The 15,962-nt window shown below is 51.9% G+C and overlaps 4 protein-coding genes across 4 annotated transcripts; all 4 read left to right on the forward strand.

The window, feature by feature from the left end:
* Window positions 1-1,214: 1,214 nt before the first annotated feature.
* acyA (adenylate cyclase acyA) lies at window positions 1,215-9,140 on the forward strand. Its single transcript, XM_046087229.1, has 4 exons — window positions 1,215-2,013; window positions 2,428-3,163; window positions 3,233-8,461; window positions 8,541-9,140. The coding sequence occupies exons 1-4, from the start codon at window positions 1,835-1,837 to the stop codon at window positions 8,787-8,789; spliced, it is 6,393 nt and encodes a 2,130-aa protein (XP_045943196.1). The 5' UTR covers window positions 1,215-1,834; the 3' UTR covers window positions 8,790-9,140.
* Window positions 9,141-9,691: 551 nt separating this feature from the next.
* SRC1_1 (putative sister chromatid separation protein (Src1)) lies at window positions 9,692-11,287 on the forward strand (the record flags this gene model as incomplete). The annotated part of the gene is made up of 1 exon (XM_046087230.1): window positions 9,692-11,287. One exon carries the CDS (start codon window positions 9,692-9,694, stop codon window positions 11,285-11,287), a length of 1,596 nt encoding a protein of 531 aa, XP_045943197.1.
* Window positions 11,288-11,588: 301 nt separating this feature from the next.
* Window positions 11,589-12,026, forward strand: SRC1_2 (inner nuclear membrane protein enriched at telomere/subtelomere region; the record flags this gene model as incomplete). Its single annotated transcript, XM_046087231.1, has 1 exon — window positions 11,589-12,026. The coding sequence occupies one exon, from the start codon at window positions 11,589-11,591 to the stop codon at window positions 12,024-12,026; it is 438 nt and encodes a 145-aa protein (XP_045943198.1).
* Window positions 12,027-14,667: 2,641 nt separating this feature from the next.
* Window positions 14,668-15,387, forward strand: LDX57_005546 (Zn(II)2Cys6 transcription factor domain-containing protein; the record flags this gene model as incomplete). Its single annotated transcript, XM_046087232.1, has 2 exons — window positions 14,668-14,814; window positions 15,025-15,387. 2 exons carry the CDS (start codon window positions 14,668-14,670, stop codon window positions 15,385-15,387), a joined length of 510 nt encoding a protein of 169 aa, XP_045943199.1.
* Between the last annotated feature and the right edge of the window lie 575 nt (window positions 15,388-15,962).

Genomic DNA, 15,962 nt, shown 5'->3' on the forward strand with positions numbered 1-15,962 from the left:
GATGAACTCAGCGCAAGAAGCGCAACGGGAAGATATGACAAGGCCGGCATCATGATGATCCTAACCTGACGAAAAGCCTTTACGCGGTGACGCCATCATTATTCTGTCCAGATCTTGGAACCGTCTTTTAGCTTGAGGTCGGGATTAAAGTAAGCGCGCTAAGTGCATCTTTAGCTCTCTGGGTAGAGTCTAACCTAGCCAATTTTCCACATCCCCTTTCGTGTGGACCCGGACCTAAATTCCCAGATTGATTATGAGATTATCTACTATCTAGTACCTACTATCTACAGAGCACTCTGAATGAAGCGCTGCAACTGAGAACTGCATAAACACCTACTGGTTGGTTTTTGGGGCATGATCACCAAATATCTTAGTAAACAGTTCTCTCAAGGAACAAAATATCAGCATGTGTGGGATGCCAAGAAGATAATCTATACATATATAAAAACTGCATAACGAAAGAGGATCCCTGGCCAGCCATCCGCGCTTATCCGACCCGGAGGACACCTTCGGAGAAGCCCTTGCAGTCGACTTTCTCATATCCCAATCGTATTGTTCTACTTACCCGAGACGCGATGTTCTCCGAAGTTCTGCCTCTTGCACTGCTGCATAGAGTCGATCTACAGTACTCTCCCAATATCCTGTGCATGTACGGAGTACTCCGTACACTCCATGTAATCAGCCCGGTCGCACAGTTTCGCAACAGTAGGTACTACATACCGATTATTCTTCCCAGGGAGACCGACGAAACCTGGAACGAAAGGAATCATCCGCCATGGTTTCATAACGCCACGAACTGCAACGTGACCTACAGAATAATCTTGATCTCTTCCTCACGTCCGGGAGATCGCAGACAAAGGGATAGAAGATGATATAATAGGAGTACTACAGTCTACAGGCTCCTCGGGTCAGCACGGACATCCTCACGGACCATGCAGCCATGCCCCAGAATGCGGGTTGACGTCCAGTTGGATAGCAAATGATTGATGACTGCGGCAAAATAACTTGTTCAGAGGTTCTTGCTGAGAATTAAATTAATTCTGATAAATGATTTGAGAGTTTTCTTTTGGTAGAAACTTACCTAGTTGTGGGGGGGGGGGAATAATTGAAGATTGAAGAAACTCCCGCAAAGGAGGGTAGCTCGTGGTCGGAGAGCCTCAACGAGTCAACTTTTGCCGTGATGTTTCGGTTTGTTCCCTCTTACCACCTTTCACCCCCACACTTCCCTTCTCCCAGTCACCACGTCCCCTCTCAACGCCTCCGATTTCCGCCCTTATGCCTACAACTCTTTGACTCTTGTCCTCGACTAAATACCATGGGCCCTTGGGCTGTTGCGATGGCGCTTTCTGACCGCTGCCGCTTGCCTTCCAGGACATGAAAGCTCAGCCCCCGTCTTGACACCGTCGCGCCCGACGCCAAAACCACCTCCCCCCCCCTCCTCCCCGTGTGCCGACCGACCCCCATAACGGGTCCCTATTCTCTCGGAGAGCAAGTCGTTCGATCGTTACGTGAAACTTGTCGCTCCCTGCTTCTATTCCAATTCTGATCATTCAACTCGCTATTCGCCGTGTAACGATAATTACATTCGCCACTAGTCGATCTAGTGCCGTCGGCCTTCGTTCCTCCCTCCCCCCTCCCATCTATCTCCTCGCTCGCCCTTGCACCCGTCTCGCCCTCCCGTGGAGGATCGATGATCTTGGACTATTCGGTTGCTTGAATGCTGGCGTCTTCTCTCTTTCCCTTTCTTGTTCCTTGAAATTTCATAAAACCCGCCCCGACCGGCGGGCTGTCCTCCGGCGACCCGACCCGGTACGCATCGCATACTTTGAACGCCATGGCTTCTCGGACAGGCGAGCGCTCCGAAGGGCGGCATAGCTCGGAGAGCTCGGGTGGCCGTAGCTGGCTATCACAAGAGACTGTCAGAGGCAATCCCGGTTACCGTCAGCAGCAAAATCAAGCTATGTCCAATGGCCGCAGTGTCTCCCCGTTCTCGGGGTCCACCATTGCCGACAGGTGAGAAAGCCATCCTTTGACTCTCTTTCCCCCCTCCTGGTCCCCGGATCTCTCCATGGGCTGGAGGATATCTTGGCAGCTGAATTGTGCGACATCTTGACGCGAGACATGCTGTTTCAGCTATTTTTTGTCCACATGCGTGGTGAATTACATGCACTAGAACATTCCATCTTGAATCCGATCCAACCAGGACCCTGGCTGCTGTTTGATATGGGCATCATGGTTGCGAGCGGGCTTGGTCACTGTTCCCTCTTGGCCTTTGAAAGCGAAATAAAATGCCATGATCACCAGCTGTCTGGTTATCCGTCCACGTTCCCCATGACTGTTTCCCTTTGCCGTTCACAGCATTTGTGCCGTTAGCTACAACCTGGAGCATTGACAAAGCATTGGTTCGTGGAGACTGACATTTATCAGACGTGATTCCCAGAGCCGAAATCCTCCACCCGCCATCGAAGTTCCGCCCGAGCTATACAACCCAAAATTTACTTGGATCGCCCCGGACATTTCACCCACCGACCAGCGCAAAGGATTTGGCAGTCATAGGAGAGCATTGGCGGTGCTGGGAGCCGACGATCCTGGCCCCCCTCCGGCTTCCAGCTCAATGTCACGACCGCCGGCGCATCTGAATCCATCGAACTCCGACTATTTCCAGCACGACCCAATCTCCTCGTTATCCTCATCCCCTAAGCTTGCGCCCAACGACAGCCCGGGTACATTTTACCATGATTATTCTGAACAAGAGGCCTCGCCTGCTTCTGCTACGTTTCGCCCTGGCACGGGCCGGACTTACACGAGTGAGCCGCTCGAGCTAGATTACAATGTCGATGACCGACGACCGTCTGTTGCGAGTGCCACAACCGTCAGTAGCCAAGGCTCAAAGTCTAGTACCAGTGCTCGTTTCCGGAAAAGATTACAGGGTTTCTTTGGAGATGAGTATACGGGCCCTGGGGATCATGAAGGCAATTCTCAAAAGCCAGCAGCCAGACCCGTGCGCATGGCGCAGCATGGATCCCGGGAAAGGGCGAACTCCGATGGCACTCGAAATGTCCCGGGACGGTCGCATGACCAGTCTTTCTCACAGGAAGAAAGGGGATCCGACCACGCGATCCCATCCCGTGAAATCACACCGTGGTTATACCAAAGTATCAATGTTAGTTTGCTCCCCTATCCCCGGTGTCAGTTACCGCGACGGATGGTAGGTTCTAATCGCTTCCGGTAGGATATTCCCCAGTTTGGAGAAGCCCCGGTTCGTGAATCCCCAACGGGACCAGACAGCCATCGTGCAGGCAACCGCAATGGATCAAGAGACCAGTCCCGGCGGTACTTTAGCGGTCATCGCCACTCGCGAAGCAAAGAAGAGAAGCCCACTGTTGCGGGTGACCTCGCTGGGTACCCGGCACGCCCGGCGACGGGACGGGACGATCTGTCTCTTGGACTCCGTCCTTCCCGGGAAGGGAGTTTGAATTACCCCTATACGTCGGCGATGACCTCATCCAGCACCTTGGTTGGACGCTCTACTAGCCCCACGCCGAGTGTACAAAGCGCTTATTCCCGGGAGCAAGGGCAGAACTCGCCTGGGCCGCAGGCGAACAAGCGGTCTCTGTTCGACAAAATTCGTCGACCCAAGGGCCATGGTCCTTTGAAGCATTTCCCCGGCTTGCAGGACGCGTCTAAGAGCTCGTTGAAAATTCCACGACGAGAAGCCTCCCCATCCCGCCGGGGCCGCCAGGGAAGTCTCGAGAGTACCGCTACTACTAAATACGGGGATACAGCAGATGATCGGAAGAAGGACGGTAGAACCCTTGCAATTGGGCCCGGGAAGCTGCGGGGGCGCCGTGGTGCCGACGCCGCTGGAAGGGATGCCCCGAATGCGGACGAGCAGCGCGTGTACCCACTCGATACAGATCTCTCACATATGGAAGGCATTGTCAGACAACGTTCTCCAGCGCCGCCTGGCGATGCCAACCGAATGGATGGCGCCTCCATCGACCAAGACCCCGACAACTTGGCTCTGGGCAACTGGGATGCCCCAGAGAGCTGGCATGTCAAGAAGCAGTGGGATGACAACACCTCCTTACTCCCTGGGACTGGTGATGACCTTCGGACCACGTCCGAACAGTCAGATTACTCTGGAGTCTCGTATTTCATTCGCGTTTTCCGGATTGATTCAACGTTCGCCACATTATCAACGGGATTAAACGCCACGGTCGCCGATATCTTACTAATTCTGGGCCGGAAGTCTTTCCTCACCGAGCATTTGAATAGCTATGACATTGTGATGCGGAGGGGTGACTTATCCCGGTCTTTGGATGTTACTGAAAAACCAATCCTCATGCAGAAACGGCTGCTCGAGCAAATAGGGTACACCAAAAAGGACCGGTTAGAAGAACTTGGCCGGGAGGACCATAGCTACCTGATCCGCTTTACCTTCCTTCCTATCAAATTCAGCGGCCTCAGCAGTCTACAAAGTGGGACCGAGTCCTTGATCAACAAATCCCAAAAACTTACCACCGTGGATCTTTCAAGCCGAAACCTTGTGACCATTCCAATCAGCCTCTACAAACGATGCTCCGACATCATAACACTGAATTTGTCACGCAACTTGGAACTAGACGTCCCGAAGGATTTTATCCAAGGCTGTATCAACTTGCGGGAGATCATTTTCAAAGGCAATGAAGCCACGCGCCTACCTTCCAGCTTTAGCATTGCGGGCCGGTTAACCTTACTTGACATCTCGAGTAATCATCTCGACGACCTTGAACACGCAAATCTGGATCAAATACAAGGCCTTGTCTGCATCCGGTTGACCAACAACAGACTCACCACCTTGCCGAAATACTTTGGCAATTTCCAGTATCTGCGAACCCTAAGTCTTTCATGCAACAATCTGCAGACGTTGCCTGAATGTATCTGCGACCTGAAAAGCCTCGTTGACCTCGATCTAAGCTTCAACAACATCGCGGAACTTCCAAACATCGGCAACTTAACATCTGCTGAGCGCATCTGCATCACCAACAATGCTCTGCGAGGCCCCTTGAGCGAGACATTTAAGAACCTTACCAACCTGAAGGAACTTGACGCCAGATTCAATGAGATAACGAACATTGACAGTATCTCTATGCTTCCGCGTCTGGAGCAGTTGTCAGTCGGCCACAACCCTATCTCACGGTTCAGGGGCTCTTTCCCGAAAATGCGGATCTTAGCACTCGACCATTGTCCTATGACTCAGTTTGATATCGACGCACCCATGGCAACCCTGACATCGTTGAACGTGGGCTCGGCAAAGCTCGTCCAACTGCGAGATACCATGTTTGAGAACCTGCCCAATCTAACGAAGTTGATTCTGGATAAGAACCACTTTGTTTCGATGTCATCCCAAATTGGCAGGCTCCGCAGACTTGAGTATTTTAGCATGATCAAGAATCCGCTGGCTGCGTTGCCTCCGACAATCGGATGCCTGACAGAGCTCAGGTACCTCAATCTGCGGGAGTGCAATCTCAGAAGATTGCCACCAGAGATCTGGCACTGTCTCAAGTTGGAGACACTCAACGTTTCGTCGAATGTTTTGGATGCCTTTCCGAAGCACACTTCTCAGCCGCCAACACTCAATGATATCGGCAATACTCCTACGGCAACTCCGGGGCCGTCTACAACGCCAAGTTACGAGGACGTAGGTGCGCTGGATGAAAGCCAAACTCGTCGACCGAGCCAGGCCTCAGGCGGTGTCCTTAGCACTGGAAGCTCGCCCAATGGAGGAGGTTACCGAAAGCCGTCGGTTGCATCTTCTTTCGGCCAAGGCGGCCGAAAAGTGTCTACTACCTCGCGCTCCCACACCGAAGGGAGTCCATCCTCCAGAAAGGATTCCAACTTCTCGCAGTTCTCTGCTTCTACATTCGTGGGCTCGCTCAAGAATCTCTACTTGGCGGACAACCGGCTAGAGGACGATATCTTCCGCGAGCTTTCCCTGATCCCTGATCTGCGCGTGGTAAATCTTTCATATAATGAACTGACCGAGTTGCCGCAGGGACTGCTAAGACGATGGCCTTTATTGTCTGAACTGTATCTCTCTGGCAACGAGCTTTCCTCCCTCCCTTCCGACGATCTTGAAGAATCGAGTAATCTGCAGGTTCTTAATATCAACGGGAACAGGTTCCAAGTTTTACCGGCGGAACTGTGTAAGGTCAGTAGGCTTGCCATTCTAGACGTCGGCAGTAATTCTTTGAAATACAACGTCTCCAACTGGCCCTATGACTGGAACTGGAACTGGAATCGGAACCTAAAATACCTCAACTTTTCTGGCAACAAGCGATTGGAGATCAAGCCTAACTTCAACACCGCACAAGGAGCCGACCTGACCGACTTTAATTCTCTCAGCCATCTGCGAGTTCTAGGATTGATGGACGTCACCCTCACGACATCCACTATCCCCGAGGAAAATGAAGATCGCCGCGTGAGAACATCTTCGTCTATAGCCGGCTCAGTTGCCTACGGCATGGCAGACTTTTTGGGCAAAGATGATCACCTGTCCATCATTGATATGATCGTGCCGCGCTTAAGAACAGAAAAGTTTGAAACTGTCGTGGGGTTGTTTGATGGCCAATTCAACTATGGGGAAGGTTCAAAAATCGCTAAATTCCTTCATGAGCATTTCGTCAACAACTTCAACTCCCAATTGAAGCGATTGCGACGAGAAGAGCAGGAAACGCCGTTAGATGCTCTTCGACGCACTTTCTTGGTTCTGAACAAACACATCGCCCTTGCCTGCTACAAATATCATGACGACCAGGGTGTTCGACAATACAACGACGACCCGGTTGATCAGAAGAAGGTCAAATTGACCAGCCACGATATCAGGACCGGTGGGGTTGCAACTGTGCTGTATCTGTGCGAGATGGACCTGTACGTTGCCAATGTTGGCGATGCTCAGGCAATCCTTGTCAAATCGGACGGCTCGCTTAGACAGCTCACGAAGGTTCACGACCCTACCGAACCCCACGAAAGGGCTAGGATTCGGGCTGCCGGGGGCTATCTCACTCGCAACGGAAGGCTCAATGATGACATCCCGGTGTCAAGGTGCTTCGGATTCTTCCCTGACATGCCTGCCATTATTGCGGCCCCGCACACCATGCATATCAACCTCACTGAACAGGACGAGATGATAATTCTTGCGTCGAAGGAGCTTTGGGACTTTGTCACGCCGGACGTTGTTGTCGATGTCACCAGGGCTGAACGAAGAGATATGATGATAGCGGCCCAAAAGCTCAGGGACCTTGCGGTTTCATTTGGGGCCAGTAACAAGCTTATGGTGATGGTACTGGGTGTGGGTGATCTCAAGAAAAAGAACAGCAAGTACAACCGACCCAGCGTCTCTCTAGGCGCCCCCGAGGAGCAGATTCTCCCAAGCACGAAACGCACCAAAAAGCCACGCGACGTTCCTGGCGATTCCCGACTTGCCCGGTTCGACTATGTGGATGCACCCGTCGGAGAGTTGGCTATCATCTTCACGGATATCAAGAAATCAACAAGTCTGTGGGAGACCTGTCCTGACGCCATGCGTTCCGCCATTCAGATCCACAACGACATTCTTCGTCGGCAGTTGGGAATAATTGGTGGATACGAAGTTAAAACCGAAGGTGACGCATTTATGGTTGCGTTCTCAACAACTACGGCAGCCCTGCTCTGGTGTTTCAGTTGTCAATCTCAGCTCCTCGAAGCGGAATGGCCCACCGAGATTCTCGAACAGCCCCAATGTCAGGTCCAATACGACATGGATGATAACATCATCTTCCGGGGACTGTCTGTCCGGATGGGCATTCACTGGGGCGAGCCTGTTTGTGAAAAGGATCCCGTCACCAATCGGATGGATTATTTTGGACCGATGGTGAACCGCGCATCACGTATCTCCGCTGTTGCCGATGGAGGGCAGATCTTCGTGTCCTCTGATTTTATGAGCGATATCCAGCGCAATCTGGAGGTATTCGCGGATAGCGAGCGTGCTGCATCGACTGGCTCCGAAGAAAGCTACGCACTGGACAATCTGGGATATAATATTCGTCGTGAGCTTCAGCAACTAAACAGCTTGGGCTTCGTGATCAAAGATCAGGGCGAGCGCAAACTGAAAGGGCTAGAAAATCCTGAACCTCTCTACCTTATCTACCCACATGCACTGTCCGGGCGATTGAATTCTTTGGATAAGGATGCGCCGAACGAAAATGCCCCGACAAGCATCAGCAAGCACTCGCAACTCGAAATCCAAACTGACCTGATCTGGCGATTGTGGGAAATCACGCTCCGATTGGAAAGGCTTTGCGGTGCTCTGGAGTACCCTGGCGAAGCACGCCTCAAGGAGCCTAATGTGGCACTCTTTAACGTGGTCAAAAACCACGGAGGAGAGCTGGCTGATTCAACGGTGCTCAGCCTGGTCGAACAGCAGGTGACTCGAATTGAGGTAAGTTGACTGACAATATCTTCTCTCCCCGTTGTCTGCCCGCCACCTTGCTTAACATACTAATCATTCTATTTTCTAGGTGACAATAAACACGCTCGCGGTTCGACATATGATGCGGCCCTTCAGGCCAGGGGACCGACTCAACGATCACGCCGTGCCTATAGGAGAAGTGATGCAAGAGCTGCAGACTCAGCTTGCCGAATACCGGGCTTTCAAGGAGCAACTTGCGGGAAATGCGGCTAATCTTCCTACTGAGCCTCCCAGATACTCACGGACTAATATCCAGTTCAATGGCGACAACAGTTCCGCCTCATTGTCAGACCATTAGGGGGATCTATTCCACTCATAAGCGATGAATCCTTCTGTTGTCCCTGTTCTTACGCTTGCACTAATATCGCGCTTACCCCGGACTCCGTTTTTCGGTTTCTGGTAGTTCAATTCTTTTTCGGAGTGGTCTTCACTCAGCGTGCGTCTGCACGATTTTCGCTGTTCGTCTCGTTTCTCGCTTCTTGTCTTTCAGTCGTTTTTCTTTTTCTGGCTAAACTGGAGAGCGGCGTCTCATGAAACGGAAGGGTATTCTGAATTTCAAAGCATGGTTAGGAGCCTAGGGGGAATGAATTTTGTTGTTTGTTTCTATTTCATCGTCTAAGGCTATGTCTCGTTACACGTAGTCATCTAGGTGGTAGAAACGTGATAAACACGAACTACACCCATGTGTGAGTTGCATTAGTACTGCAGTATCCGTAGTTAGTTTTTATGCACCAAACTGTCTACCTTGAGGGATGGCCTAAGGCAGCAAGGCAACCGCGTCAATGCAGACATCACGTGAATTGCCCGTCCGTGTCCGTTGTTTTTCGTCATCGCCCTGCAATCCCCATCATTCTCTCTTCTCTGCCCTTCACGGTCTATTCATCCTCGATCCTCGAAGGCTTTGAGCAGACAGGGCTCCATATGCTCTGATATCTGTTACGAGATACCTCTATTGTGCAGAAATCATTACTTCATTTGTTAGCGTGGTCTATCTGTCTTTCGCCCCGCCGTGTTGCCCTGGATACCGTGTTCTCAAACGTCCACGATCCGGAACTGACAAATTGAAATCATCAGTCTAATTTTTTTTTTTTTTTTATTTCTCAAACCCCTTAGCTGTCGCATCTACCAGTTGATTTTCAACACTCCGAATTGCTCGTCTTTCATCTAACCTGGTCACTTCGACACGGTGTGCCTTTCACCATGGCGGACGAAATGGATTATTTGTCTCCTGGTTACGACCTCAACACTCTCACAGTCCCTCGTCTGCGATCTATCCTCGTTAGCCATGACGTCCCATATCCAGCATCCGCAAAGAAGGCGCAGCTCATCCAAATCCTAGAGAGCGACGTTCTTCCCAAGGCGAAAAAGCTATTGCGCGAACGCGAACGAGTAAGGAGGACAAGCGAGGGCATTACGGACATGGGGAGTCGCGCCACGTCGGTCGCGAGCGATTACGACGACCATCGGGAAAACGAAGCTCGGGATTCCATGCCTCCTCCACCGACACCCTCTACAGTTTCGACGGCAACTGGGACGCGCAGGGGTCGCTCTCGGATGAGCACTAGAGCGTCGACTGCGGATGCCGAAGAGGCAAACGTCCCTGTAACCCCTTCGACGGCTTCGAGACGGACAACGGCAAGATTAGATGGAAACCGGACTCGCTCTTCGGAAATCAGCGAGCGAAACGATGCCCCGACAACTCCTACCGTCGCTGACGCCTTCACGCCCCGGAAGTCCACGGCCAGGAAATTGCGCAGAAGCGACATGACTCCCTCCACTGAACCCGAGCCGCCTATTTCATCAGTCAAAACGGAGCCTAAGGAAGAAAGTGTTTTCACCCATGACAATCCTTTCCAAAGTGGGGGTTCACCAGCTCCCTGGGACTCGAGGAGAGGTGCAAGCCGGGATGGGAAACGAAAGAGCGGCGCATATCTGGCTACCGAGAGCCCTGCGTTGAATCAAGGCTTACGGTCTAGGAAGTCAGATGCGCGTGCTTATCTGAGTCACGAAGCGGAACCAACAGTCTCGGCTCGATCTTCGCCCGAGTTTCAAAGTACTAAACCCACGACGCCTAATCAACACTTTGAGCCTGAGGGAGATTTTGACTATGACATAAGTGAGGAAAGTGCTGGTGAAGAATTCACACCCGAAGAGCAGTTGGCGTTGGAGAGGGAACATGCGGATTTGATGTACCCCCCAACTACGCCACGTCGGCGTCCTCAAACACACGGAACGGCAAGCACAGCCGCGCCTTGGGTGGTCATCATGGTTCTTCTTTGTGGTTTCGCTGGTTGGTGGCGACAGGAAAAGATCGAAATTGGCTTCTGTGGAATCGGAAAGCCGACTTGGTCCTTGGCCAACACAAGAGTTCCCGAATGGGCCAATGTGCTCGAGCCGCAATGCGAACCGTGTCCCTCACACGCGTTTTGCTATAAGAATTTCGAAGCCCGCTGTGAACATGATTTCATCCTCAGGGCGCACCCTTTGGCTTTGGGAGGACTGATTCCCCTGCCTCCGACTTGTGAACCCGACAGCGAGAAGGCGCGCCGTGTGAAAGCCGTTGCAGACAAAGCCATTGAAGCGCTCCGTGACCGAAGAGCCAAGTGGGAATGCGGTGAGCTCACCGAACAGGGCAAAGAAGCATCTGGACCCGAGATCAGCGAATCAGAGTTGAAGCAGGAAGTCGCAAGAAAGCGACGGAAGGGAATGAGCGATGCGGAATTTGATGGTCTTTGGAAAGGCGCATTGGGCGAGGTTGTCGGCAAGGAGGAAATCATCAGCAAAACAAAACAGTAAGTCCACCGGATCTCCCTTAGCCTGTAGTCGCAGCTCCTGGCGCCCGCCTGTCATGACTATGTCGGTGTCGAAGAAATCGTGGTTCTGACGTGTATAATGGAACTAACAGAAGCGACAAAACAATCACAGTTCCATCCTCACCCTCACATCTACATCCGTCACCCGACTCCCTCTCAGGTGCGCCTTCCGCCGCTACGTCCGACTCTCTCTCCTCGCGTATCGACTACCTCTTTCGATTCTAGTGGTAATCATCGGCACCTTAATCTATGCGCGTTCCAGGGTCCTTGCTCGCCGCTCCGACATGGCAAGAATTCCGGAACTCGTCGCAACAACGCTAGACCGCCTCGCAACTCAGGCAGCTTTGCATGCTCGCGGCGAGGCTCGCGAGCCCTATATCCCAATTGGACAACTACGTGACGACGTGCTACGCTCAGAGCTACGGGGAAGTCGGCGCGAAGGTCTTTGGCGGCGGGTCCGCGACGTTGTCGAAGGTAACACGAACATCAGAGCCGCGGTCCGTGAAGGCCGGGGTGGAGATGTTGCACGTTCATGGGAATGGATTGGGGGAATTGGAAGTGTCCGTGGGGACATTGAAGGAAGCGCCACTCGTCAGCGAGAGGGGAACAAAGTACACTTCACGGCATTGTCGAATGAGACCCCGCAGCACTCTGGTGATAATGCCATTGCAGGAAGTCCACGGGAGTCGCGAAAATGGGAAGAAGGGCGGCCCATATACTGAAGAGGAAGTTAGACCTGTGGTTCTCTTGGTCTGGTCTTCGCTGCCTCTTTCTTTCTTTCTAATCTGTTTCTTGTTTTATTCTTTCTTTCTTGGTACTCATTTTCCGTCGTTTCTTTTTTTTGCGGTTCATTGTTCATGTAAAAACTTTCGCGTTTTTGCCCGCAGCATTCTTTGGATATCCATGTCTTTCATCCTTTATAAGATTCCCATAGCTTGTCCTTTTACAATGGTGAAGTCCATACTTGTTTACTCTGTATCGATTTTCCTGCCCAGACGCGGGGGATTAGAGGATCGTGGCGCTCTCGGGGAAGTCGGTCAGTGCGGCCGTACCATATTGTCAGGCCGAGCTTGGCAAGTTCGGTCCTAACCGGGCCTGCTGTTCCATAGGTATCGAGGCATCTGTGGCTGCGTCCAACCATTGATCGGTAATCTCGGTTTGCTCCAAAGGGGCATAAACTACGGCGGGCGAGGGGTGTCAGGGAGAAGGGGGAAACTGAGGGTGCATGAGAATTTGCCACCGCGGCCTGACGGTTTATCGTCATGTATTTGCTGATCCACTGCGATGGATCTTGCCCGTCTGTTAAACCTGTTCCAAGCGCAGCCCAGCAAATGAAGACCTCGACAGTACCCAATTAGATAGGTGCCCTTGAGTGCTGATCTAGCCGTTTTGCAATAATCTGGGAGGCCGGCCGGGCGTCTCGTTTAGTTTCCTCGAGTTCCGGAAATGAGAATTCCGGACCGGTCTAGTTTGCGACAAGGGGGCGCGCTCTCAACACTAGTCATTGCTGACAGTTAGTCCGCAGCCGACGACTCGCTCCCACGCTGTTTCTGTGCACTGTTGGGGATCGTAATAGGAATTTGCTCGAAGCGTTGCATTGGGGTCTCTCAAGGCCATGTGCTCTCTGTACCGTTGCTGAGGTCCAGAGCAAGAATGGATGGACCGTTCTGTGTAGAAAGTTTCAATGGCGCCCCTTGTACCATCTGATCCATCAGGAAACCCATGGAAAGCAGCCGTCTGGGGAGAAGATCGCGTGCGTGTGCATATTTCCTCGGCCGTGTTGCTGGGTGTCTCGATGGAGCTGCAACTAGGGCGACTTGTCGCGATGGGAATTTAAGAGAGATGATGGTTAGAAAGGAATGAAGTTGCCCCTCGGACGGCCGATATGCAGATGGGCCTTCCCCTTGCGGTTTAGTCGTGGGCAGTCAGTCGGTCACGTGGGACGGAGCTTGGCGATGACCGTCGATCTGCAACATCCTCTTCCACTCGAGTCTGTCCAAGATGATCCAATACTGGCTCTGTGGCCAGCATTCCTTCACGATACCGCCCGCATGAGCTGCATGAGGTGCATGAGGGGACTGTGAGATGTTTCTCGGCACGTCGAAACTCGGATTTCCCAAAATCAAAAACCCTCGACTACTGCTAGTCGAGCCCTTCCAGACTCTAGCCATGAGCTCGCCGCTACCGTTTCCAAAGATCAGGCCGAACCTGCCTGCAATCTCGTCACCGGGTCTATTTGATTGGGTGTCAATCGATTGGGGGTTCCTTGGGGAACAGACTGTGTTCCACTTCCATCCGGTGGAAGGTACATAATTGGGGCTGCATTCGACGTTCCCGATATCTTGCTCTCGTGCTGGCCTATCAATTTCTACGGAAATTATAACCGGGAGGTCTGGTCAACCCAAGGCGTCCTCCAATCCACCTGCTAGTTCCAGTGGCACTGGGGCTGTCGTGGCCGAATCACCGCACATGAAATAAAAAAAAAAAAAGAAAAGAAAAAAGAAAAAAAAAATCCCCGTGTCAACGAAAAGCCGGTGACAAAAACCCCTCGATCGATCACAATCTGTCGTGCTTCCAAATCGATGTAAGGTGAAAAGCAACACTTAAATAAATTAGTTCGGGGGTATGAATCCAAGGGGGGTCTGGAATGGTAAAGCCCAACCACCGTTCCAACGAAACACCTCGTCTCCACGAGTAAAAGGCATGGGTGGAAACGTACTCGTTATTCATGGTAGGCCTCTGTTTGGAAAGGAAAATGATCGAAATATGACCTGGGTTTGGTCTTGTTTCTAAGAAGTGATTCTACCATGGCACCCTCGATCTTCACTAGGGACTGACTAATATGGCTACGAGAATGGAGCGTCTTCGCCCATCATGATTAGGTTTCAAACTAATTCGTTCTTGCTGCGGTCAAGAGTCGGGCTTGCCTCTTATGCCCTTGTTTCCACGCGCTGTGTCGCTTGGGCGTGCCTGGAAACCACCGGCCGGAAAGATCAGCTGTTCTTGGGAACGGCCCGTGAGCAGACGCTACGAAATATTGGAATTAATTTTTTTTCCTCCCCTTCTTCACCCCTTCTGGCAGGCTTGCCTGCACCCACTGCCCGCCCACCCACTTCTCGCGCTCGATGGTCGACGGCGCTTGTTGCGTGCAAACTGCCGCGCAGGGAATCTGAATTAGCGCGATTATTTTAGCATCTCACACGTATGGTCTCCCTGAGGAGCATGCTCTGGACGGCTCTTATAGGCTGGACGTGTCTCCTCGCGCGGAACATGCCCTTAGTCATTTCTTTTTCTCCCTCATCGTTGATTGCTTTTCCTTCGGACGTGAGTCTGCACGACCACTCTATACGCTTCTGTTAGAATATGGCTCAACAAGGACCACCGAGGCCTTTACGGCCCATTGCCCCCAGATCCTTCCCCGATCCTCCTGCACCGGGGCCTCCGCCGGAGGAGGGGAAGATCAAGCGAGCCTCTATGGCCTGTACCGAATGTAAACGACGCCGGACGAAGGTGTGTCTCTCCCTTTTGAGCTTTTCCCTTTATCCTATGACCTTTCCACGCGTGTGGCCTCAATCGACTATTCGAAGAGGTCACCTGTCGACTCCGGTAGTACGAGAATCTGTAACTGGCCTTCGTTGTCCATGCGATTCGTTCATCGTGACACCTTCAGCGATTTTCTTTCTAGTTCCTCTGCTAAAGAGAATGGTCTGTGACATCTAGTGCAACGCCGCCGAGACTGCCGGTTCGTCGTGTTCTGAGTGCGCCCTCCACGGTCGTGACTGTATTGTCGACGAGTTTGCCGATAAACGGCGAAAAATCTCCGCCAAGCGCACCGAAGAAAGTTTGAAATACTATCGTGGTTTTGTGGAAGAGTTGCTTGAGGCTATTCGGTCCGGGGATGGTTCAAGCATTGAGTCAATTGTCAATATCATTCGGTCGGGCGCCTCGCACAAGGGAATACACTCTGTTGTCACTCGGATCTTGAACCAGTCCCCCAGGGAGGACGGAGACTCCTCGGACTCCCGGAAGAAAGCCACGCCTGATGGCAAGATGCCTGATATGACCCCAGACGGCTGGCCGTGACAATAGGTCCTGGCCGTCTATGAAGTGATGGAGTCAACGAATTTGATGATTATCCACGGCGCTTCCCTGGGGAAGCCTTCCCTGCCTCTGTTACGAACCCAATGCCATCCAAGTCTCGCGGGAGGGATGGCAAAACATGACATCATCCTTTGACAGGAGAAGAAGAGGGGCCTTGTTTGTTGTCTTTGCGTGAAAGATTAGCCAGCCTGACGTCAGTTCACGAGCCATAGTCCTTGTTAAACAGAAACCAAAGAAGTGAAAGCAAGAAGGAGAAGAAAGAAAAGAAAACAAAAGGACAGGAAAGGAAAGCAAAGGGAAGGAACGAAACAGTATTACTGGCTATGGCTACCTCAGACAAATCTTGGTCATCTCTTCTTCATCTCCCTCCTGCCTTCGCCCGTTTTTCGTGCGGTGCCTCCCCGTCTCTTCATCTCTTCTCTTATATTCACCCCTTCCTTTATTCAAACTTCCAGCATTGGTGGTATGCAATTTCGACGAAATTGAATGTTATGACTAGTCCTGGTCAGCACCAAGATGTTCCAGGTTAATCATACCAAGCTGAGTCAATTGAAAGA

The sequence above is a fragment of the Aspergillus melleus genome, assembly GCF_016097325.1.
Source record: "Aspergillus melleus strain CBS 546.65 chromosome Unknown contig3, whole genome shotgun sequence".
NCBI classification, from domain to species: domain Eukaryota; kingdom Fungi; phylum Ascomycota; class Eurotiomycetes; order Eurotiales; family Aspergillaceae; genus Aspergillus; species Aspergillus melleus.

Excerpts from the sequence above, each read along its gene's own strand:
- acyA (XM_046087229.1), top strand. The coding sequence starts at position 1,835 with ATGGCTTCTCGGACAGGCGAGCGCTCCGAAGGGCGGCATAGCTCGGAG. Across the intron at positions 2,014-2,427 it reads GGGTCCACCATTGCCGACAG|ACGTGATTCCCAGAGCCGAA; the intron begins GTGAGAAAGCCA and ends GACATTTATCAG. Across the intron at positions 8,462-8,540 it reads AGCAGGTGACTCGAATTGAG|GTGACAATAAACACGCTCGC; the intron begins GTAAGTTGACTG and ends TCTATTTTCTAG.